The following is a 26,867-nucleotide window of genomic DNA, read 5'->3' as shown; positions in this document are numbered from 1 at the left end:
TTAGATAAAGATAAAAGGTCTTAATTACATTTTTATTTTCAGATTTGATAGGTCAGATTTGTGAGATAAAAAGTTGCAATTACCCTTTTTATTTTTTTATTTTGTGGTGGGGAAAAAACTTTGCAAGCTGTAAATTTATACTTCTGAGAAAGAAAATCAATATTGCAAAATTAAAAAAAAAAAAATCTGAATTGTGAAAAAACTCAAAACTGTGAGATTAAAAATGAGGAATTAGATAAAGATAAAAGGTCTTAATTACATTTTTATTTTCAGATTTGATAGGTCAGATTTGTGAGATAAAAAGTTGCAATTACCCTTTTTTTAAATTCTGTATTGGAAACACACACACACACACACACACACACACACACACACACACACACACACACACACACACACACACACACTCACACACACACACACACACACACACACACACACACACACACACACACACACACACACACACACACACACACACACACACACACACACACACACACACACACACACACACACACACTAAACTGTGATGTTAGGTCAGAATTGAGAAAAAATCTGAAAAGTCAGAATTGCAAAATCCAAACTCACAATTCAGAGAAAAAAAGTTGAAATTGAAATTATAAGATGTTAACTTAAGCACTAAAAGGTGAATTGACAACAGTATTTAGCCACAATATGTGGCTAGTTTGAAGAACATTTTAGTAATCTAAAGTATATTTTTGAACCTTTCCTGAAATGGAAACTTTCCCTGAATAATGGTTCTGGTTGTGGAACCATTGATGTCAATAAACAACATTTATTTTTAGGAGCGTAAGGAGATATTTGGATTGGGGCAGATTTCTAATTTTTCACCCCTTTTCCCATCTCATCCCAAATTCCATTCCTCCTGAAAAACAAACAGCGGCTCATTAGCATGTGTGACCCGCTGGTGGTAAACACATTTATTTCCACTTGAGCGCAGAGAGGGAATTAAACCAACAAGAGGCGCTCGAGGTAGGTGGGCTGTATGCCGTCTTTATGGGGACGGTTTATGAGGATTGAACAAATGCGAGAGGACAGGCAAAACACCGAGCGGGTGGGGGAGATCGGAAGGGCACGCCGGTACAGTTTGTGCTGGTTCGAGGCCGGATCGCTGCCGTCGTAGTCTTGGGTGGCCGTGGATGTACAGTCCATTGTTTAATGGGTGTATGTGTGCTCTCTCCCTATAATTTTCCAAATGTGACAAGGCCTTAAATGTGTGTGCCAGGATCCAGTTATTTGTGCCGCGTTAACACAGTTCTTTTGTGCTCTCCTCTTTGGGCCCAAAGAGCTCAGTAATTATGCTGATAATCAAGACTGTCACAGATTATACTTCAGCAAAAAGGCTTTTCTTATTTCATTAGAGAAAGGACCACCAACATCCAAACAAACCCCGAGCTCGCTGTGCTCTCTATCTTCCTGTTTGTTTGAAAACGCACCGTATCAGCCACAGGGTTAAATCATGATCTTCAGCATCCGAAGTAAATATAAATTAAGAATTGGTTTTGGACCATCTCTAAAGCAATAATGCCCATTCAGACTATTGACCCCTGTCTCTACCTAATATACTCCAAAATTTAGGGGACCCGTCTGTGATGTGGAGGCCTGAAAATAATCATAGAAATTAGGGCTGCACAATTAAGACAAGACCTTGAAATTGTAATTGCCATTACATAACACAATATACCATTGTTTGAAGCAACTGCATGCCATAATTTTATATAGAAATAAAAAACAAGCTGAAAACACTCTTCCTAAAAACTTTTATTGCTTTTCTCATTGCCACAGATGTCAATGATACATTGGTTTCTTTAAATAATAAAAGTAAAAATATGCAAATTGCATAGGGATATGCCGGTATCAATTTTCATGCTGCGATTAATTGATAACTATTCAACTATTCAATATATAGTTATTTTTGTAGAATGAATAAAGAATTCTAAGATGTTAACTTGCGATTGTGAGATATAAACTCTCAGTTCTGAGAAAAAAAGTCGCTATTACCCTGTTTATTTTATATTCTTTGGTGGAAACACACACACACACACACACACACACACACACACACACATACACACACAAGGAAATTGTGAGATCTAAAGTCAGAATTCAGAAAAAATCTGAAAAGTCAGAATTGCAAGAACTGTAAACTCACAATTGAGAGATATAAACTCTTAGTTCTAAGAAAAAAAGTCAATATTGTGAGATAAAAGGTTGCAATTACCCTGCTTATTTTATATTCTTTGGTGGAAACACACACAGACAACAAATTTATGAGATATAAAGTCAGAATTTAGAAAAAAATCAGAAAAGTCAGAATTACAAGATGTAAACTTACATTTGTGAGATATAAACTTACAATTCTGAGACGAAAAGTCCAAATTGTGAGATGTAAACCAAAATGATTTATTTCCATTTTGTTTTATTTTAGATGCGTTTTTTAAATGATTGTTGTTATGGACAACATATTGTGGGAGGATGCAAAAATTCAAGATTAAGCACTTATTATTTTACTTATTTATTTGTTTGTTTGTTTATTGAATGTGTTTTTGATTTGATTACATTTTATATTATTATTTATTTGTATAAATATAAATCATTTTTATTGAAAGCATTTTGTTTTACTGTAGACATATTTTTAAATTATTATTATAAATTCTAGTCATATTTGGTTTTAGTTTATATGTTTATATTAATCATTTAAAATGTATACTGTATGTGAATATGTATAAATATTTACTTACACAAGACCTATACATTTGTTGCTGGTTCACCTGCTCAAATATTGTTATGGTTATAGTATGCTTTGATTCTGTTCTGTGTATCTTTTCAAAGTTTTTTTTTTCTTTGTTTTGTGTTTGGTGTTATGAGCAAAATCAATAAGTACTAAAATCAAATGTAAAATGTATATATATATTAGATAAGATTTCACACTTTTCCTAATAACGAACCTAATAAAGTGATTCCAGAACAGATTTGTTTTTCACAGCCTTTATGAGATGGTACAGTTTTGTTGATATAGAGTATGATGTTCAGTCAGTAAGAGTCAGGGCTAATTTGTCTACACTGAACATTGCATTTGAATGTGTAAGTGCTTCAGATTTTCCTTGTTTTGTAATCTTCAACACATTTGCATGACTTGATTTTCCTCAGCTGATATTAATCACTCCGTGATAGTTATTGCACGGAAAATCTAGTGAGTGTTGAACGCTGTGGAGCAGCTGATAAATTCAGCCAGTTAAAAAAATATCTATGGCTGTTTATTAAATACTTCAAATCATTTTTTGTCACTCATATTTCATCTCCTATGTGACAAATTTTGTATGAATCAATATATTGTAAACTATTTAAATTAGCTTATATTTTTGAAGCACAAAGAATTCTGGAATATATTTTCCAGTTGTGAAATATAAATTCTCAATTCTGAGAAAAGTCAGAATTAAATTAAAGTCAGAATTCATAAAAAATCTGCGAGATGTAAACTCACAATTTATTTTCATTTTGTTTTATTTTTAGATGTATTTTTAAACGATAGTTGTTAGTATTATTGTGATGGACAGCATTTTGTGGAAGGTTGAAAATATGAATGATTAAGCACTTATTTTATACACTTATTTATAATTATTTATTCAAAATCAAAATATAAACTCAGTAAGAATTGTGAATTGTGAAAAAAATTGTGAGAAAAAAAGTCAGAATTGTGAGAAAAAATGTCTATGGCTGTTTATTAAATACTTAAAATAATTTTTTGTTACTCATATTTCATCTCATATGTATGAATCATCATATTTTAAATTATTTAAATTAGCTTATATTTTCAAAGCACAAAGATTTCTGAGATTATATCCTCCAGTTGTGAAATATAAATTCTCAATTCTGAGAAAAAAAGATGGAAATTGGAATTACCCTTTCTATTTTATATTTGGTGGAAACATACACACAAACTAAATTGTGAAATGTAAAGTCAGAATTCATCAAAAATCGGAAAAGTCAGAATTGCAAGATGTAAACTCGCATTTTGTTTTATTTTAGATGTATTTTTAAATGATATTATTGTGACGGACAGCATATTGTGGAAGGTTGAAAATATTAATGATTAAGCACTTATTGTTACGTTCATGTCTGTTTTCCACTTGGTTTCTTCCATTTTGTTTCCCCCTGTAGAACTGTGTCATTTGGTTTTACCCTCGTTATTGTCATTCCCTGCACCTGTCTTTGATTATTCCCGTCACCTGTGTTTAATGATTAGTTGGTCTTTAAAAGTCTGTCTTTGAGTTCAGTGTATTGTCGGTCCTTAATGTTGTCTGAAGTGTGTGAAGATCTCTGTTCCTGCCTTGTTCCTCTTGAAGATTGATATTAAATACAGTTATTTGTTTGAATACCGTCTATCGTCTCGTCTCGCTCTACACATCTCGTAACAGAAAGACCAACCGAAACAGTTCACGGCGTCTTCCCCTGCGTTTCTTTTCCGTTTTTTGTATCAGTGTTTTATTTATTTTTTTTCCCCTCATGGATGACCCCAACGTCCTCATTATCCTCCTGGAGCAGGGGAACCGCTCTCTCGAGGACCACACAAGAGACTTTGTGTTCCTCGCACCTCTGACACATTACCCGGACAGCTGCCTGTGCACGTTCTACCGTAAGGGACTTAACACCACCACCAAAGCGCAGCTGTCCGGGGAGGGTCCTCGAGAGAGCATCGCCGAATACATCAAGTGGGTGCTGGCGTCCTGTAGATCTTCCTGGACTGGTTGCTTCATCGAGGAGGACGTCAGCCCCACTCTTGAGCCAGAGAGCAGCAAACCATCACCCCGACACGCAGAGCACAAACCCGAGCACACTGCGGATGAGGGACTAGAGCCGCGAGCGACAGAGCCAGAGCCCTCTCCGACTGATCAGGTGCGTGAGCCGGTTTCTACATCTGCGACGGTGGATTGCGACGTGGAGCAGGTGAGGGAAATGGAGAGCCCTGCCCACTGCAACACCGCTGGGGGTGAGCTGGAAGACATCTCTGGGGACTTAATTGACTTTTTCTCCGAAGTTGTGGAGTATAACACGCCTGATTTAATAGACTTTTTCTCTGAGCCACTGGCTGGCATGAACTTCCCTCCCACCCGCCCTCTTCTGTCTGAATCTGCCTGGTCCCCGCTGGTTCCGCCCAGCCATCCTGAGTCCCCGCTGGTTCCGTCCAGCTGTCCAGAGTCCCTGAGTTCATCAGCCAGTCCCCTTGCTCACCCTCAGCCCACCATCCATGCAGTGGGCTCGCCGCAGGGCTGCCATGCTACATCGGTGGCAGGGCTGGAGGATCCCTCAGCTCCGCCTCCAGCCTCGCAACCCAGATCTCCACCTCGGACCTCCGACCCTGCGGCTCCACCACTGCTCTCTACGCCCTCAGCTCCACCGTCGACCCACCAGCTCCACCGGGCTCCATCGTCTTTCCGGCTCCGCCTTGGTCAGTCGTCGACGATCCGCCGCCTCGGGACTCCACTCCTCTGGCTTCGCCTCGTCCCTCCGGCTCTGTCAGGCTCCTCCTTCCCGTCAGCGTCGCCTTTGTCCTCTGTCGCTCCGGCTCCGCCGCGGACCTCCGGATCTCCGCCTCCGCCTCAGCCGCCAGAGCCTCCTGTTCCGCCTTGGCCCTCCGGATCCGCGGTGTCGCCCTGGTCCCTCGGCTCTCCATCTCCGCCTCGGGTTCCTTCACCAACTGCTCTGCCTCTGTCGGTCGGCCCCCTGGAGTCGGCGGTCCTCCTTCCACCATGGCTCCTCCCTCCGTCGGCTCCACCGTGGGCCGTCATCCTGGCTGCGATCTGGGTCCTGCTCTCCTGCTTCAGGTCCCTCCTGTTTTTTCCCTGGCTCCTCCCTCCGTTGTCGCCCCCTTGGACTATGTTGACTTGTTTTGGTCCCCCTCCCGGGGTTGCGTCCTCAACCCAAGCCTCCTCCTTTATTGACTCTGTTATCCTGTTTTGTCGCCCCTCTCGTCTGTTTTGTTTTCTGTCTACGGCGCGAGGACGCGCCTATGCAGAGGGGGGCGTAATGTTACGTTCATGTCTGTTTTCCACTTGGTTTCTTCCATTTTTGTTTCCCCCTGTAGAGCTGTGTCATTTGGTTTTACCCTCGTTATTGTCATTCCCTGCACCTGTCTTTGATTATTCCCGTCACCTGTGTTTAATGATTAGTTGGTCTTTAAAAGTCTGTCTTTGAGTTCAGTGTATTGTCGGTCCTTAATGTTGTCTGAAGTGTGTGAAGATCTCTGTTCCTGCCTTGTTCCTCTTGAAGATTGATATTAAATATAGTTATTTGTTTGAATACCGTCTCGTCCTGCACACACCCGTAACACTTATTTTATACACTTATTATTTATTGAAAATCAAAATATAAACTCAGAAAGAATTGTGAGAAGTCAGAATTGTGAGAAAGTCTATGGCTGTTTATTAAATACTTAAAACATTTTTTTGTCACTCATATTTCATCTCCTATGTGACTAATGTTGTATGAATCATCATATTGTAAATAATTTAAATTAGCTTATATATTCAAAGCACAAAGAATTCTGAGATTATATCTTCCAGTTGTGAAATATAAATTCTCAATTCTGAGAAAAGTCAGAATTCATAAAACAATCTAAAAAAAAAGTCAGAATTGCAAAATGTAAACTCGCAATGTATTTTCATTTTGTTTTATTTGAGTTTTTTTTTTTTAAATGATAGTTGTTAGTATTATTGTGATGGACAGCATATTGTGGAAGGTTGAAAATATTAATGATTAAGCACTTATTTTATACACTTATTATTTATTAAAAATCAAAATATAAACTCAGTAAGAATTGTGAGAGAAAAAAGTCAGAATTGTGAGAAAAAAAATGTTTATGGCTGTTTATTAAATACTTCAAATAATTTTTTGTCAATCGTATTTTATCTCCTATGTGACAAATTCTTTATGAATCATCATACTGTAAATAAATTAAATTAGCTTATATTTTCAAAGCACAAAGAATTCTGAGATTATATCTTCCAGTTGTGAAATATAAATTCTCAATTCTGAGAAAAGTCAGAAAGTCAGAATTCATAAAAAATCTGAAAGGTCAGAAATGCAAGATGTAAACTCGCATTTTGTTTTATTTGAGATGTATTTTAAATGATAGTTGTTAGTATTATTGTGACGGACGGCATATTGTGGAAGGTTGAAAATATTAATGATTAAGCACTTATTTTATACACTTATTATTTATCATTATTTATTAAAAATGGAATTACCCTTTTTATTTTATATTTGGTGGAAACATACACACAAACTAAATTGTGAAATGTAAAGTCAGAATTCATAAAAAATCGGAAAAGTCAGAATTGCAAGATGTAAACTCACATTTTGTTTTATTTTAGATGTATTTTTAAACGATAGTTGTTAGTATTATTATTCAAAATGAAAATATAAACTCAGTAAGAATTGTGAAAGAATTGTGAGAAAAGAATATCTATGGCTGCTTATTAAATACTTCAAATATTTTTTGTCACTCATATTTCATTTCCTATGTGACTAATGTTGTATGAATCATCATATTTTAAATCATTTAAATTAGCTTATATTTTCGAAGCACAAAGAATTCTGAGATTATATCTTCCAGTTGTGAAATATAAAACCTCAATTCTGAGAAAAGTCAGAATTAAATTAAAGTCAGAATTCATTAAAAAATCTGAAAAGTCAGAATTGCAAGATGTAAACTCGCAATTTATTTTTTATTTTGTTTTATTTTAGATGTTTTTTTAAATGATAGTTGTTAGTATTATTGTGATGGACAGCATATTGTGGAAGGTTGAAAATATTAATGATTAAGCACTTATTTTATACACTTATTATTTATCATTATTTATTAAAAATCAAAATATAAACTCAGTAAGAATTATGAATTGTGAACAAATTGTGAGAAAAAAGTCTATGGCTGTTTATTAAATACTTCAAATATTTTTTTTCACTAATTTTTCATCTCCTATGTGACAAATTTTGTATGAATCATCATATTGTAAACAATTTAAATTAGCTTATATTTTCGAAGCACAAAGAATTCTGAGATTGTATCTTCCAGTTGTGAAATATAAATTCTCAATTCTAAGAAAAAAATGGAAATTGGAATTACCCTTTTTATTTTATATTTGGTGGGAACATACACACAAACTAAATTGTGAAATGTAAAGTCAGAATTCATAAAAAAATCGGAAAAGTCAGAATTGCAAGATGTAAACTCGCATTTTGTTTTATTTTAGATGTATTTTTAAATGATATTATTGTGACGGACAGCATATTGTAGAAGGTTGAAAATATGAATGATTAAGCACTTATTTTATACACTTATTATTTATCATTATTTATTGAGAATCAAAATATAAACTCAGTAAGAATTGTGAATTGTGAAAAAATTGTGAGAAAAAAAAGTCAAGAGTTGTGAGAAAAAAAGTCTACGGCTGTTTATTAAATACTTATTAAATACATATTTCATCTCCTATGTGACAAATGTTGTATGAATCATCATATTGTAAATAAATTGAATTATTAAATATATTTTCAAAGCACAATTAGTTCAGTTTTACAAGCTCTGCCACAACTTCAAAGCTTATGCAAAATGATTTTGTCTAGATGCTCACACACTCAAAAACGTTACTGATGAAATTTTAAAAGTAATTGTTTTATAAAAAGCAATGGCAGTTTTATTCAGTGACCCAAAAAATGAAAAATTTATGAAAATGTACTCACCCTCCGGCCATCTGAGATCTAGATGAGTTTGTTTCTTCATCAGATACAAAAAATGTCATATTACGTCACTTGCTCACCATAGATCCTCTGCAGTGAATGGGTGCCGTCAGAATGAGAGTCCAAATAGCTGATTAAAACATCACATTAATCCACAAGTAATCCACACCACTCCTGTATTTTAGCCTGAAGCAATGGTTAAAAGTTAAAACGTCTTAATGATGGATTTGTTTCTTACAACAAAGCTTTTCACTTCACAAGACGGACGGGAAAAAAGTTACATTTCAGCAAATTGTCATTTTCTGGGTGAACTATTCCTTAAGACTTCTATACCAGGCCAGAAGCATACTTATATTAAGAGCATTTTCCTAAAACGTCGTCTCTGCGCGCTCCTTGTCTAGACTTGTAGGGTATGAGTACACGATGTGTCATTCGTTTAGTCTCATGTTTTGCCGTGTCTCAAAGAAAACAGCTTAATGGAACTATTCATTATGATGAACTCATAATGTGTCAGTGTTAAACGTATATAATTTGTCTCACAGCCCAAAGCCATTGCTTTTGGTTTTGAGTTAATAGTGCTTTCAGTAAGTAACCCAAACCGGCTGTTATTTGAGCAATGACTCAATGATGAGAAATAGACCGACAGCAGAGTGCTTACAACCTCAACCAAAGCCCCAAAAACAAACCAAGAGCTCTTTAAAGGAAAGCATGACCAATGTAAACTAGTTTAAATTAATTATGCAATATTTGTCTTCGCGTTCGAGAGAGAATTTATTGTATTGTACTGTACGTTTCATATATCAAATAGTTTAGTGCTTATGTGATAGTATAAATAGTATTATTTGAACATTGTAATATTGCTATTTTACCGTACATAATATATTTGGTATTTATTTCTGTAATAAAACATGCAAAATCATGCTATATGAGTTTGCACTAATTATGGATAAAAGCAATGATGTCATGTTACAGTATGACATCATACTGCATGAATGTTTCCCACAAGCAAAACAGTGTGTGCTTTGTGAGACCAAATTACAAGTGCGGCGTCTGATTCCCAAAACAGGCCTGACAATAAACTTGCTGTTTACTGTGTGTTTAAGACTGTAGTAGGAATTGTAGGAAAAATACATAACATTTTTGCTATTTTGTGTGATTAAAATTGAAATAAATAAATGTTATATTTTTAAATTTATATTGCAGTTATATTTAATTTTTGATTTTATAAATAAAAATATAAATAAATGTTATAAATATTATTATTATTATTATTATTATTATCTCTCTTGTAGAAAAAATGCACTACGAAATTATTGTCATGTGTGAAGGTAAAATAAATATTTTTTTTAAATAAATTGAAAATGTATAACTATAATAAATAATAATAATTATTATGAATAAAAATATAGATAATATTATAAATATTATTATCTCTTTTAAAAAAAATGCATTCTGAAATTGTTATTGTGTGAATGATAAATAGATAACTTTTTATAATAAATACTAATTATTAATAAAAAATTAAATAAATATTGTAATTATTATTATTATTATCTCATGTAGAAAAAATACATTATGAAATTGTTATTATGTGTAGATGTAAAATAAATGAGTAAATAAAAATAAATAAATATTTTTAAAATAAAAAATTATAACATTTTGTAATTAATAATTATTATGAATAAAAAATATAAATAAATATAAATTGTATAATACATTTTATTATAAATAAAAATATAAATAAATATGAATATTATTTTATCTTGAAAATACATTATACATTTTTTTTTATTGTTGTGTGAATGTAAAATAAATGTAAAACAATTAAACGTATATTTTTTCTATTGTATAAAAATACATTACGCATTTGTAATTATTGTGTGTGAATGTAAAATAAATAAATAATTAATTAAAAAAATAAATGTAAAATAATAACTTTATAATAATTAATAATGATTATATTATAAATAAATATACATATGAATATTATCTATTGTAGAAAATATACATAATGACATTGTTATTGTTATGTGTGAATGTTAAATAGATAAATGTAAAAATTACGACTTTTTATTTCTATTGTAGAAAAATAGATTTCAATATTATAATTAGAATGTAAAATAATAATAATAATAATAATAATAATAAACAATATTCTTTTAAAATAAATAAATGTTTTTAAAAATAAATGAAAAAATGATAATTTTATAATAAATAACAATTATTATAATTTCAAATATAAATAAATATTATAAACTATTATTATATCTTGTAGAAAAACACATCAAGATATTGTAATTATTATGTGTTGCTGAATGTAAAATAATAAATAAATAAAATCTTTTTTAAAAATAAACGTAAAAATGCTAACTTTTTATAATAAATAATAATTATTATTATAAATAAAAATAAATATAATTATTATCTTGTAGAAAAAAATAAAAATTGTTATTCTTATGTGGGAATGTAAAAACATTATTTTTATTAAAACTTTTCATAATATTTTTTCTCTTGTAGAAAAATGTCTTTAAATAAATGAATAATCAAACAAACAAATAATTAGATTTAAATAAATATAAAAACATGTTTTTTCTCTTATTAAGAGTCTTATATTTGTAAGAACTTAATCATATATATGAAATTATATGAAATATGTGACCCTGGACCACAAAACCTGTCTTAGTTAGTACAGGTCTATATTTGTAGCAATAGCCAAAAATACATAGTATGGGTCAAAATTATCATTTTTTTAATGCCAAAAATCATTAGCATATTAAGTAAAGATCATGTTCCATGAAGATATTTTGTAAATTTTATACCATAAATATATTAAAACTTGATTTTTGATTAGTAATACGCATTGCTAAGAACTTCATTTGGACAACTTTTAAGGCGATTTTCTCAATATTTACATTTTTTTGCACCCTCAGATTCCAGATTTTCAAATAGTTGTATCTCAGACAAACATTGTCCTATTTTAACAAACAATATATCAATGGAAAGCTTATTTACTCAGCTTTCAGATGACGTAAGAATCTCAATTTCGACAAATTTACACTTATGACTGGTTTTGTGGTCCAGGGTCACATATGTTATATGAAGTTGTGATATGCATTATAGAAATACAATAGCAATATTGTTTTATATAATTCGGTATATACACTGTAAAAAATATTTCCCAAAGTTGTAAATAAAAAAAGATTGAGTCCAAGAAAATACTATTTCAAAATGTTCAAACCAAATCAAAACCAAACGTGACTATAATAAATTAATATATAAATTAATTACATAAATATTTCCCTTGATAAGAGTGCAGCACGCTCCTATGAAGCTCAAGCATGTTATCTATTCCAAGTAAGCAGCTAAAGCTATTGAGACACCGCCAGCAGCACTCAAGTGTTTTCACCAATCCTGGCAACCTTCTAAATCAGCTCCCAATCCCTTTTCCCTGTGCGTGATCCATTCCGGTCTTTCTCTCACACCTCTATCCAACGTAACGTTAGCCTACTATGTGTGTGAGTGCATGAGTGTGTGTGTGAGAGAGATCGAGCCTTGTTTACAGCGTCAATTCAACGGAGAGAGACTACGGGATCTACTCAACATCTTTCACATCTCCTAAACGAACACAGATCCGATCTTTCACACATCATCCTCGTCCTCCATCGCCCGCGTCTTGAAAGGAAAAAAAAAAAATCAAGGTCTGAAATCTCAGACTGAAGATGGTGGGAGGCAGAGAGAAACCATTTTAAAGCCTGGACGGATATTATTTGGCATCTTTCGGAGTTTCTCCACCGATTTTAGGCCTTTGGAAACGCTGGATGAGAAGTGCTAGGCATCTTGCAGCTGATGAAGATCACACACGCATACGCACACTCGCCCAGACTGTTTTAGCCAGCGGATCTAAGCGGGGTTACAGCTAAAAGCAGCCTGCGAGGAGAGCTACAACGTGTTTTTCTATATTTTCCCACGACATGGAGCATGGAATTGCGGATTATCAAGCCGTTACGTGTTTTTCTTGGTTGTTTACGCATATATCGACGAGGAAAAGCTGCCAGAAATAATATTAAACACGTTTAAGCACCGCGAGAATCAGTGCGGGTGAATCCGCCTCATGGTGAGGGCAGAGCGGGCTGAGTCTTCTGGATAATCGCGCTAGGGTGTCTGGAGGGTCATTAATCCCAGCAAAACACCACGAAGATGGAAGAATTTGGTATTGTTTGATTATTTACAGCTGTTGTGTATCTATTTTTTTTTCTTCATCCCCTCCATAAGGAGGCACCAAGCTGGATAAACCAACTTTGATGATATTTTTGTACTGAGATAGAAGACTTCAAAAGTCAAGCATCATCCACTTTGAAGGGTTGAGCCGTCTCCCCTTCTTTTGCTATATATTTTTAAATCCCTTTATTTTTTTAAACAAGTGTTTGCCTTGTTTTTGTACAGGAATGAGGTCTAGCAGACAGAGGCGATATTGGACCTTGTTTTGTGGTCTGGTCCTGGTCCTCTCTACACTCTGTCATGGAGAAAGTAAGTTATTCTAGTGATATGGATGCATTTAGATAAGAAGTGTTGCTGATCTAAGAAACCTTCACTTTCAATTTGCTTTCAAAGTGTTTTAAGCTTTCATTTGCAAAGAGCACTGGCTCAAAATCCAGACCTGTTACTAGCATGTTTTTCCTCCTTTCCTTTCTTTAAATGTTTCGTAAAAGAAAGCAACTGGAAACAAGCACCTATTATGCATCACATGAGTGTCTGTGAGTGTTTTGGCTATGCAAAGTCAAACAAAGTCAAGTTTAGTCATGCTAACGCTGCCATAATAATAGCAATTTCATAGGTATTTTACTACCGTATCTATCAAATAATTCTAAAATAAGAGTCTAGTGTGGTGTATTGTGACCCTGGATCACAAAACCAGCCAAAAGGGTCAATTTTATGAGACCGAGATACAGCTATTTGAAAATCTAGAATCTGAGGGTGCTAAAAAGTCAAAATATTGAGAAAATCACCTTTGAAGTTGTCTTCTTAGCACTGCATATTACTAATCAAAAATAAAGTTTTGATATATTTACAGTAGGACAATTACAAGATATCTTAATGGAACATGATTTTTACTTAATATCATAAAAGAGAAATCAATAATTTTGACCCTACGATGTATTGTTGGCTATTGCTACGACTGTTTTTATGGTTCAGGGTCACAGTTGTGTTCACAAGTGCAATTATGTGCACCTGTAGATATAGATCAACATTTAGCAGATGTTTGAAAGTCAAATTTGAGTTATCACCACCATGTTAGCAGCATGGGGGAGTTTTCTTGTTTTATTAAAGTTACAAACCAACAGGTTTTTGATCGATTTGATTAGTTAAAAGCACTAGTGTTTGCCCCTATGCAAACCTGTCTTTCAGTCTTTGAAACATAACATAAAGTGCTCACTAATGAATATCTCAAGTTCTGATTTTTAATGCGTCTCGGTGAATGATTTGCAAGCGTTTGAACTTGAACACAGTTCATGTACAACTTTAGTAATCTCACAGCTCTTAAGAGTCCGTTGTAGATTTGGTAAATCAGTTTCACTTTGACACTGAAGGCTGTAAAGATTTGCCACAGATTATTATCTGTTGACTTTGGTTAACATAACCAACAGATAGTATTGATAAGTGTGATTACAGTTAGCGAGATTGCTATCAGGGGTGGGCCGGTCACTGTTAGGTTATAAGGATGTGTTGGGCTGCTGTGATGTGGTTCCCAGTAAATGAAAGTGATTTTGGATGACGACATGTTGGAATAACACTGACATGCTCTGTGCGGCGGGGGAAGTTTGTTTACTTGTTACTGTATGTCTCATGTTGATGATGCTGTGTTGCATTTGCATGCTTTCTTTGAGGTATTAACCATGGCATGCAAACATACTGGAAATGAGTTATTGATATTAGTTTAACCCACACGGGCAATGCAAATTGCCATCGTTTTTCTAAGCAAAACCATGCACATGCATATGTGAAAAACATGCAAGATGTTTAATATTCTTTATTCTGTTTCTTTAAAATCAATACCCCGGGAATAGCAATTTTTTGCTTCCCTTCATGTTTGACCACCACAAAATTTCCATGTTTCCAAGTAAACTGCAAATAAGACCCCCTGATTCATCCGATTCATCAAGAGAGAGAGGAAAAATCTGTGTTTTTAAAATAGAACGTGTAAAAACACCCGCTCTAGCAAAACAGACCGGGTTCTGTTGATTGGAAGAGTGAGGAGTTTGTGAAGTCTGTGTAATTGGGTTTTACTGTTAACCCCAGCGGTTGCAGGGCAGTGAGGCAGACGAGGTTCTCAGTGGAAATCCTAAGTATAACCTGTCTCCCTTGGCACAGGATGGTTAAAGATTCCCAGTGGGGTGTAAATGTGGCTCAGGTTAACTGGTTGACTTATGTTGAGACCAGACCATTGGCTTATTTGTTGATCTGCCTTTTTGGTTGGTTTAAAGCAGTTTGCATTTTTCTGTGTATCTCTTGTGTGAGTGTTGTATTCGCTTGTTAATAAAAAATTAATTTGTTAATTAAATTGTTAAAAATAATGTTTGTGCTGTTGTTTTGCTTCTAAAAATGGTCACTTCTTGGAGGAGGATGTCATATAAAAAAACTTGCTTTTGCATAGGACCAAAAGTGGTCTTGATGAAAATCTATTAAGTGATTCTAAATTAAAGCAATATTCCCAAGAGGGTTTGGACTTCTGTCACGGTTTGGTCAGATACTTCGATGCGTGTCCATATTGGTGATACTTGGATGTAAACAACAGCATGGATTAGAAGGTTAATGTACTACTGAATATGTTTTTCTGCTTATTTATGCTGTCTAAACCACGGAAAAAACATTTGGAAGCTGCTAAATCATATAGAGAAGGACTTCGTAAGTAGGAAATGGTGCAATATTTTGACAAACTAAAAGTTAATAGGCGGTACAGTATTAGCTTAATATATCACGTACCTGACCGGAAATGATAAGAACAACTTTAATGTTGTCAAGATTCTTGCTCTGGAAATCCTGGTTCAGCTTGGCCAACCACAAATGCCTTTTGTTCCTCAGACTGTTTGCACTCTTCTCCCTGATTTGTTTTAACTTTTGGCAGTCTGTTGTACTCCAAATGTTTTTCCCAGTCAGACCGATTAGTACAGCCCAAAACATGACAATAATTGACCATTTCCAGCCGCAATAATTAGCAAAATATGCAAGTTTTGTTCGGTTTAGTGGCATTTTTTACATTCAGTGCCGCCAATATGGCTGATTGATGATGCATTGTGAAAACACTCTATATGTTTAGCCTGGTGGAAGACAAATATGAAGAAATGACAGTTATAATTTTAGAAAGCCAAATTTGTACTGAATATTTACAATTCACTCCTTAGTTGATTTTGTGATTTTTAACTAATATGATTTTGTGTTTTTAGAAGTGTAATTTTTGAGTTTCTTCAAGTACATTAAGACTTATTTTATAGGGACATAAAAATGTAAACCGTTGTAGAAATGTATTTGTATATTTGTAATGCATTTGAGATGCTTGCAAACATACACTACCAGTCAAAAGTTTTTGGACAGTAAGATTTATGTTTTTTTAAGTTTCTGCTCACCAAGCCTGCATTTATTTGATTCAAAGTACAGCAAAACCAGTTTAAATGATCAGGTTTCCTTTGAAATGTATTTTATTCCTGTAATTTCAAAGCTGAATTTTTAGTGTCATTATTCCAGTCACACGATGCTACAGATACAGTAGTATCATTCAAATATTCTGATTTGCTGCTCAAAAACATCTATTATTGTTATGTTGAAAACAGCTGAGTAGATTTTTTTTGAGGTTTCTTTTGATTAATAGAATAGAACGTTAAGAAGAACAGCATTTCTATGAAATCTTTTGGAACATTATACATGTCTTTATCTTGATCATTTTAAAGCATCCTTGCTAAATAAAAGTATTAATTTCTATAATTTTCATCCACCCACAAATTAAACTGACTCCAAGTTTTTGAAGGGTATAGTGTATAACGTTACAAAATGTACTAAATTGTTTTAAATATTCATAATAATAATAATAAATGTTTCTTGAACAGCAAATCAGCTTTTTAGAATGATTTCTGAAGGATCATGTGACGCTGAAGACTGCAGTAATGATGCTGAAAATTTAGCTTTGAAATCACAGGAATATATTACATATTAAAATGTATTCAAATAGAAAGCAGTTATTTTAAATAGTCAAAATATTACACAATATTACTGCTTTTGCTGTACCTTGGATCAAATAACTATGGACTTGGTGCACGGGAAGAGGCTTCTTTAAAAAACATTAAAATCTTACCGTTCAAAAATGTTTGCCTGGTAGTTTAGGAGTTCAGCATTGAAATTATGAGCAAAGGCAACTATCAAAGTACAGTCTGACATTCTGTTAGCAAAAATAAGAGGTCGCCTTGTTACATGGTTACGTGTTCATGTGAAAGCCTTCTGTCGCAATCTGTTTTGTTGTAGAATCTGAAGTGTTAGGATTTACTAGCTTGGGTTAAGTGTGTTTTTTTTTTTTTTCTGCTTCATTTCTAAACAATGATATCAGTTTATGACCTAATTTCCAAATGCCTCCACTCTGCTACCTACGAGAGTTCGCAATGGCAAGCTGGAATTGGGTTATCAAATGTAAACATGAGATTTGGAGCGCCATCAAAGCAATAAAGATAGCACTGTTTACTCAGCAGTGTGAAAATGTTAGAGTCCGCAGACAGGCTGGGTGCTGTCTGTCTTCCGAGGCGGTGAAAGATGATTGTTTTTGCCGTAGTTTAATTGTATTTTCTATGCACCCATGCATACTTGTTAGAACCTGAATTTAAGGATGACTATTAAAAAGAAAAGATCTAAACCTTTGAGAGGATGGAGCCGGATTGGACTCTCTGAGAGCGTTATCTAAGATTTAAAGGGTTATAAACTTTTAGGTAATGTTATCTTTTAAAGTTTCATTCAGGATCTATAATTCAAGAGCTCTATAATTATCTTCCTGCTTTTTCCAGGATTCATTTTTCAGCTTGGACTAAATGTTTTAGGATCTTTCTTTGTGATTAGCTTGTGGGCATATTGCTCTGTGGAAAATAAACAACTTAATGGGTGGTAGTGAAAGCAGAGATGTTCATCTCAGGATACTTGTCATAAAAACACAAAAATCTGTCTTATAAAACTCCCTCATGACAGTGTGTCACTGGCAGAAGAAAAACTGCAGTTGATTGAAACGTTTCACGTCTACTCGGTCTGACTCAGTTTTAGTCTTCGTTCTGTATTGTTGTGTAAATGCTTTGGTTGGTTTCGGATTTCATATGTGACCCTGGACCACAAAACCAGTCTTAAGTAGCACAGGTATATTTGTAGCAATAGCCAAAAATACATCGTATGGGTCAAAATGATCGATTTTTCTTTTATGCCAGAAATCATTAGGATATTAAGTAAAAATCATGTTCCATGAACATATTTTGTAAATTTCCTACTGTGAATATATCAAAACTTAAATTTTGATTAGTAATATGCATTGGTAAGAACTTCATTTGTACAACTTTAAAGGTGATTTTCTCAATATTTAGATTTTTATTTGCTCCCTTAGGTTCCAGATATTCAAATAATATCTCAGCCAAATATTGTCCTATCTTAACAAACCGTCCATCAATGGAACACTTATTTATTCAGTTTGTGAGATTAGTTATAAATCTCTTAGTTTCAAAAAAATGTACCCTTATTACTGGTTTTGTGGTACAGGATCACTTATTCCTTTTTTTTTTTTTTTTGTGGAACATACAAGAAGATATTTTGAAGAACATTGGGATGCAAACAACATTGAGCTCCATTGAATTTGATTGTATGGTCCAAAAATTAAATGAAAATGTAATTTAAAATTTGGGGTATGCGATATGATGATTTTTGCTCGTGGACGAATAAAATGCCTCCACAATCTGATTTTGAAAAATATTGCCGGTAAATAGCGTTTTTCCGTCCGCGCTGTTCTGGCATGCGCTTCATTAGCACGTACACCCCTGCTGAAAAAACCAGCATATGCTGGTTAAGTATGTTTTGGTGCTAAGATGCTGGTTTTAGCTGGTTTATGCTGGTCCTTTGCTGGTTTATGCTGGTCCCTTGCTGGTTTATGCTGGTCCTTAGCTGGTTAATGCTGGTCCTTTGCTGGTGTATGCTGGTCATGTTGCTGGTCAAGGACCAGCATAAACCAGCAAAGGACCAGCATTAACCAGCAACATGACCAGCAAGGGACCAGCATAAACCAGCAAAGGACCAGCATTAACCAGCTAAGGACCAGCATAAACCAGCAAGGGACCAGCATAAACCAGCAAAGGACCAGCATAAACCAGCTAAAACCAGCATCTTAGCACCAAAACATACCTAACCAGCATATGCTGGTTTTTTCAGCAGGGACCTGAAGCGCTCACGCTAAAAGCCTGTCGAACAGCACCTGATTACTGGACTAAGCTATCTTTCACGTCTGGTTCACTAATACTGTCAATACTGTATATGTAATCCACACAAGGATTACATATAAACACAGTTAGTTATGTCTAAAGTGAAAGTACGCAGCTGAGAGAAAAACGGACACGCGCCTGTAGATATTAGATGCGTGCTGCTCTTAAAGCGACAGAACTAAACATGCTGCCTATTCAGTTCAATTTCAATTCAATTTCACTTTATTGTTGGAATTTCTTCCAAAAATGGTCTTGCATCCTATTTGCGTTTACTGTCTAACATTAATTCACAACAATACACATTACACAATACACAATACACATACATGTCAATACAAATCCATCTGCTGTTCAAATACTTAAGTACCCTCCATTCCTCCGAATATTACTGCCTACTTTGACCCCCCAGTTCTGGTTAATTGGTTTTACTGACTGATGAACAAAAGATTTCCGTAATCTATTCATTCTAGCATATGGTACTCTCAGTCTTCTATTTGATGGCAAAAGTTAATATTCCTCATATAGAATATGGGAACAATCAGACATAATTTTACGTGTCAAGGACAGCATTTTTTCTTATACAACTCATGAAAACTTGGCTCAAGCCTTTAATTGCCATTAAAGGGACAATGCACCAAAAAATTACTCAGAAGGTGTTAGGCTTGCTTCGATAGTTGGTGTTGACGGTGAAACCGGTGTGAGTCTGCAACATCGATTTTGTAACTTGTCCACCAAGGCACCGCCCCCACAGCATTTTTTATAGTAGTAAAAATCATTTAGTTCAGGTAGAGAAGAGGCAATACAATTAAAATTGAACGCGGCTGTTCTATGCAGTTTGCCTAAAGACAGTCGTATCACAGATCAGATTTAATTTATAAAGTAAAGAGAGTGAGTCGAGCTGTCTGACAAGAAGACAGAGGTGAGAAAGACAAGACAATGGTGGAAGAGTTTTAAAACTAAATGCAAAAGCCTGTTGACTTCTGCCATTTATCTAAGGCAATAGTGGATTTCATATTTATTTGGTTCCACAGTGTTTGCTGATTTTTATTTATTTAAACTGTCTATTTTTTTTTTATTTTTTATTTTTATATTACATCAAGGTGTATTCCATGCCTCCAGGCTTTCTTATTTGTTTAGCTAATGAACATTTTACGTTACTTATTTGGTTCCACTGGTTACTAGTTATTTTTAATTTTGTGTGTACCTGTTTAACCTTTTCACAGGTGAGTTTAAAATATTCTATCTAACCCCAAAGAGTGAGTTTTTTTAGGCGACCGTTATTTTGGAATGTTTGGCATTATTGTTTCCATGGCGACGCGTCATGTGACACACCGCAGCCACAACAGCACTGGATCGCTTTTATTTCGTTTTCCCTTTTTTATTATTAATATTCACAAGCATGCTCGCTATATTTTGAAATATCTGATATTCCGATTTCGAAATATGTGCAAGTAAATGTATTTAAAAATCCAAATACTTTTATTATGACCGCGTTAGTTAATCTATACCGGGTGATGAGCGCCGCCATGTTTGTTCGCGCTGAATCCGAGCTGTGGGATTTAACACACGCAAATGCATCCTCTACTCCCGAAAGACATTAAAGTAAGTCTCTGGTGAGCTGGGAGAAGAGGAGAGTGAACTTTATAGTTACCTGCATAATCTGTATATGATATCAATAGATTATGCTGTCAGAATATATTTGTAGGATCATTATTGCCGCTTCCATAGACATCAGTGTGTATTTTACAAACTATAAATGTATGGTTTTGCTAGTACTTATGTCTATTTAAATGTCTGAAACCTAAAATAAGCATTATATGGTTGAAAACACTGAATAGTTGTGATAATATGACAAGCACTCAGCGCGTCCGATCTGGCTCACGGTGTGTTCACACGGGGCGCAAGCGTCAACGCTTCCCATTGACTTTGAATGGGTGACGCCAAGCTTTGCCGAAAGGAATTGTGGATCCGTCGGCGGCGCTTCACTCGCGTTGCTCGCGACAGAAGTTGAGAAATGTTCAACTTCTGCCGCGAGCAACGCCAGTGAAGCGCCGCGTCAGCCAATCAGATCGCTCTATGCAAATACAGTGGCCAGGCGGCAGCCAATCACGTTCATCTTGTTCAAGAGCAGCATTTTATTGGCTGACGCTGCTATGACCATAAACGTCAGCCACGCCTTCCGTTAAGCGTTGACGCTTGCGCCCCGTGTGAACACACCAGAGCCAGCAAAAGCGCCAAAACAGATTTGAGTTCAGCAGCTGATCACGTGATGCGGCGAACGTTCGAATCACACCGGTGTGATCGTACGCTTCAGGGACCAGCCAAGACAAATCACACCGTGTGATCGTACGTTCTAAAGGGTTAAACTTTGTGTAATTTATTTATTATTTTATATTAGGCATATAACATTGTGTACTTTTATTCGTTTTGTTAATTAAAATTCATCACTTTACGCTAATTTAATTTAAATGTGAAAGTAAAACGTGCATGTCGCTTTTACAAGCTATTTAAAAGCAAGTGAGTGAGGAAATGAGGGAAAAAAGTGCTTGACGTCGCATAGCAGCTGATTTTAAAGTTACAGTAAAATGCATACTGTACTTTTACAAGATTTTTAAAGTGAGGAAAAGAGGGAAGTAAAATGTGCATGGTGCTTCTACCGAAGGAAAGAGAGGAAAAACACAAATAAACTAAAAACAAACAATTGCTGCTAATTTTAATTTTTAGATGGTGTCCCAAACCTCTATTTAGTACACCTACTGTACCTGAAAATGTAAAGTTTGTTTATTTTGTTACCTTGTAAGGCTTTGGTTTTAGAATAGGGAAATTAGTTTGGCTGTGCTGCTCAGACAACTTGCAAAATAGTAAAACCAAACATGAAAAAGAATCGTGATTAAAAACGTGAATCGTGATATTTCTGAAAAAAATCATGATGTGATGTTTTCGCCATATCACCCACCCCTATTTTGAACACAAACAACATTGAACCCCATTGAATTTCATTGTATTGACAAAAACTCTTGAAAGTCATACAGGATTAGTACATTTTGAGCATATTTTTGAGCATTCTGTCTCTTTAAGACTCTAGTACAACTAATTTGATGCGTATGTGAGGGAAACTTGTACAGTCTGTTCAGTGACTATATAAATTTCCTTCACATACGCATCAAATTAAACCTGTCTACCCCTGACTAAGATCCATAACAGAAAAGAATCACCTCCAGATTGTTACGTTTCCATGAATCCAACTATTCATTTAAATTTTGAAGGTCACTTTTTTTTTTTTTTTTTTTTTTAAGTCATCTGTGACTTGAATATTACAATCTGCATTGATTATCATGTGATGATTTCTGTATTCCTCCTTGCAGTCTGTGGTCCAGGCATTGACATTGGCAATGACATCAGTAATTTCAAGCGGCTGGAGAACTGTACGGTGGTTGAGGGATACCTGCAGATTCTCCTCATCGGAGGCAAAAACAATAACAACCAGGAGGTCTTCCGCACCCTCAGTTTCCCCAAACTGACCATGATTACGGATTACCTTCTCCTCTTCCGCGTATCCGGGCTGGACAGCCTCAGCACCCTGTTTCCAAACCTCGCCGTGATCCGAGGCCGTAATCTGTTCTACAACTACGCCCTGGTCCTATTTGAGTTAACCAGCCTGAAGGACATCGGCCTTTACAACCTGCGGAACATCACGAGGGGTGCGATACGAATCGAGAAGAATCCCGAGCTCTGCTACCTGGATTCCGTGGACTGGTCTCTCATTATGGATGCTGAATTTAACAATTACATTGCTGGAAATAAACAGTCCAAGGAGTGTGGAGATGTTTGCCCGGGAATCATGGAGGACAACCCTCAGTGTATCAAGACGAACTTCAACGGCAATGACAATTACAGATGCTGGACCTCCAACCATTGCCAGAAAGGTGAGTTGCTGGGTGTTTTTTAGTATTTGCCTGGTTTGTAGGCCAGCTGTTAAGATGTGATCCATTTTTTCAGACAGTGTGGTCTTATGTTTGGATGTTGGATGCTATAGTAAAGAAATTAAGAGTAGGTGAATATTGGCAGTATTGTGCATTTTGTGTGCTGTTTTACATATAACGTCCCAAGTGGAATTTAGATCTGGTTTTATAAACATTTAATTTAATGGGGGTAACAGATTACAAGTAGCGGGGGTTATGTAATCAGATTACTTTTTAAAGTAACTAGTAAGGTATTGCATTACTTTTTAAATTTACAAAAGTAGTCTGAAACAAGTCACAACTGAGCCGCTGTGCATCTCCATTCAAATACAGCGGTGTTTCGTTTATGAATGAAACGTGCGTTTTTAAACAAATCTAGTGAAATGCTTCAATTTCCCATTCATACAGATATTCACTTGCTTTATTTATGAATGAGCCATCCGTTCGAACGAATCAAATGAATTATATGATTCAGTAATTAAATCAGTGTATTGCCGCCACCTGCTGGCACATCTTTTCAGTTATTTAAATCTTTAATATTTCTGTATTCAAAATGTTATTTTTAAAACATTAATCTCAACATGAATTTATGGATTTGATTGCACTCATGCCACCTCTGAGCCTCAGTAAACATATGAAAAGGTAAAAACAAAGGTAAAAACAAAAATCCCCTGTAAATCACTTTAAGGAGTTAAATATCACCTCGTAATGGGAAAGCTAATTTTGTATCAGATTTTTTGATTATTGTTTAGATAGAATGTGCTCCTAAAATTTTGACTGTGCTCCTAACAAGAAAAGTAAGCGTAGAGCCCTGTAAGGTATTGCAGTACTTTGTAATTTACAAGAAAATATCTGAGTTACTTTTTCCAAATAAGTAATGCTAGTTACTGACACAGTGTTAAGGGTAACGCATTACAAGTAACCAGAGTTACGTAATCCGATTTCTTTTTCAAGTAACTAGTAAGGTATTGCACTACTATTTAAATTTACAAGAAAATATCTGAGTTATTTATTCCAAATAAGTAACACCAGTTACTGACATAGTGTTTGGGTGATAACAGATTACAAGTAATGGGAGTTATGTAATCAGATTACTTTTTTCAAGTAACTAGTAAAGTATTGCATTACTATTTAAATTTACAAGAAAATATCTGAGTTACTTTTTCAAATAAGTAACGCCAGTTACTGACAGTGTTGGGGGTAAAGCATTACAAGTAACGGGAGTTAAGTAATCAGATTACTTTTTTCAAGTAACAAGTAAGGTATTGCATTACTTTTTAAATTTACAAGAAAATATCTGAGTTACTTTTTCAAATAAGTAACGCCAGTAAGTAACTGACAGTGTTGGGGGTAAAGCATTACAAGTAACGGGATAGGGCTGCAACAACGAATCGATAAAAATCGATTACTAAAAGCGTTGGCAACGAATTTCATAATCGATTCGTTGTGTCGCGCGACGCAGAGACATTTGGTTGTTATTATATATATTTTAAAAAAAAATTGAGCGCAGAGCGGAGTGGACACATTCGGTCTCTCTCCCGCACTGATGCCAGCAGAGTTCGGCACCTCATAAGCTGTGTTTCCATCCAAAAATGCGAATTTAACATATGCGCAAAACTGGAACATTTGAGCATAAAGTACCGTTTCTACATTATATATATATGCTGCCCCGATTTATATCAAACATGTTTGATATTTAAGCCTACTATGGCTAGCGTACTTTCACAGCAGCCAATGCTCGATCGCAAAACAGCTGCTGTACGGGTCGTTGGATAGTGGAGATGGAGAAAACTACTTCTATAGTTTTTGTAACACTGTCTGTCTGTATAATGTGTCGAAAACATACCACAACCGTAAGGAGAAAGAGGAGTTCTGCTGAGGTGAAATCGTCTCAGTTTTGAATAGGGCTGTGACGGTGGCACGTTGTTTTTTTATATATAGCCTACTTCAGTCAGCGAACAAGCAGCCTAAAAATGCCAAAATAAATCAAAGAAATAATATATTTAATTAAGAAAGTAGCCTAAGAGTATTAAATAGGCTATTAAACAAACATTCCTTGTAAAAATGTCCGACAGCTCATCAATTTTTGGCCGACTGAATTTCCAGTCCGACTGTCTTTTTTTCTCTTTCTCTTCCTCATTACACAGCTGCTGTTTTTAATAGCAAAGTGATTACATTTATTTTCGTTCCTTTAGTTTATAAAGTTAATTTAGAGATATATTTGGAACACTTTTTGTTTGTTAAATTCAAGTTTTTGTTTTTTAAAGTTATACCTAAAAGGTATTGCATTACTTTTTAAATTTTAAATTTACAGTTACTTTAGAGTTACTTTTTCAAATAAGTAACGCCAGTTACTGACAGTGTTGGGGGTAAAGCATTACAAGTAACGGGAGTTAAGTAATCAGATTACTTTTTCAAGTAACTAGTAAGGTATTGCATTACTTTTTTAAAAATTTACAAGAAAATATCTGGGTTACTTTTTCCAACTAAGTAATGACACTTACTGATGCATTGTTGGGGGTAACAGATTACAAGTGATGGGAGTTATGTAATCAGATTACTTTTTCAAGTAACTAGTTACTTTTTTAAATAAGTAATGCCAGCTGTTTTCGTATTTATTGACTAACAGCTCTGCATGTTGAGAGAAATCGGGAGTAACTGCAAAGGAGTTGTGTGTGGCGTGTAAACATGATGCTTACTGTAGTTCTAGACTAAATGTGAACATGCGTTTACTTGTATCACTTCAACAACAACTGATTTAGTATTCCACAATATAACAGTGAAATGCAAACTTTGCAATAATTAAAATGTTAAATGACACAAACATCATTCATGTGTTGAATTCCATTTTATTAACCACTCAATGAAAAACATAGATTGTAATGTTTGTCATTTTGCCAATCTGTTTACATCCACATGTTGTAAACAAAAAGAAAATATGCTTCTAACCATAGGTTAAGACTGTAGTTGCAACCACAAAGCTATGCAATGCTGTTTGCGAATGTTTGTTGGAAGCGCTGATTCGTTGAACTATGTTGGTAACAGCAACATTGCAACCACAGTTTGATGATGCTTTTGGGAAATGCTCCCCTGAAAGAGTAATTTAAATGTAGAAGACAAGTTCACGCTAATGGCCGCCATGGCGCCTCTTGTGGTAATGCTGAGAATGCAACTTGCGTTGAGTTATGAATTGCTGCATTTCGCAATACCCTCAGTGTTTTTCTATGTTGTGCATGAATCAAAGCATTTCATCACCAGTTTCTTTTGAATTGCACGTTTTGTCTGTCTGTCAGTGATCTCCTTCAATCCAGGCATCTGTCAACACAATGCTTTTCTCTGCACGGTTAAGTAGAGCAGGGTCATCCAGCATTCATTCTCTACCTGTAGGCTTTATATCTTGGCTGATTCATAAATTACAGTAAAGAAGAAAAAGCAAGTTTGCTGCAGGGTGTGTTTGTCTGTGTTTGGCTTTTCCTTTGCCTCATGTTCACAATGAAAGACGGAGTCTGGTCGTCGCAGGGGGTTTCGCATACGCTAGACTTTGAAGATAATAGCCTTGTCTGAAGGGAAGTTTGTGTCCGGAAGTGTTCAGATGTTGAGTTCCCGACAACAGAGGTGAACCGGATAAATAAAACAAGCAAATTTGTTAAAGAGATGT

The 26,867-nt window shown here is 35.0% G+C and overlaps 1 protein-coding gene across 1 annotated transcript in view; it reads left to right on the top strand.

Moving 5' to 3' along the window:
- Window positions 1-1,009: 1,009 nt before the first annotated feature.
- The window catches only part of LOC141331667 (insulin-like growth factor 1 receptor), a 27,553-nt gene continuing 1,695 nt past the window's right edge, over window positions 1,010-26,867 (top strand). The window contains exons 1-3 of the mRNA XM_073836705.1: window positions 1,010-1,104; window positions 4,641-4,753; window positions 22,613-23,173. Coding sequence (XP_073692806.1) covers window positions 1,010-1,104; window positions 4,641-4,753; window positions 22,613-23,173 — 769 coding nt within the window. The remainder of the gene's footprint in view (window positions 1,105-4,640; window positions 4,754-22,612; window positions 23,174-26,867) is intronic.

This window comes from Garra rufa, chromosome 3 (genome assembly GCF_049309525.1).
Source record: "Garra rufa chromosome 3, GarRuf1.0, whole genome shotgun sequence".
NCBI classification, from domain to species: Eukaryota; Metazoa; Chordata; class Actinopteri; order Cypriniformes; family Cyprinidae; genus Garra; species Garra rufa.
Note: the sequence above shows the minus strand (reverse complement) of the source record. Positions and strands in the feature narration are given on the sequence as shown.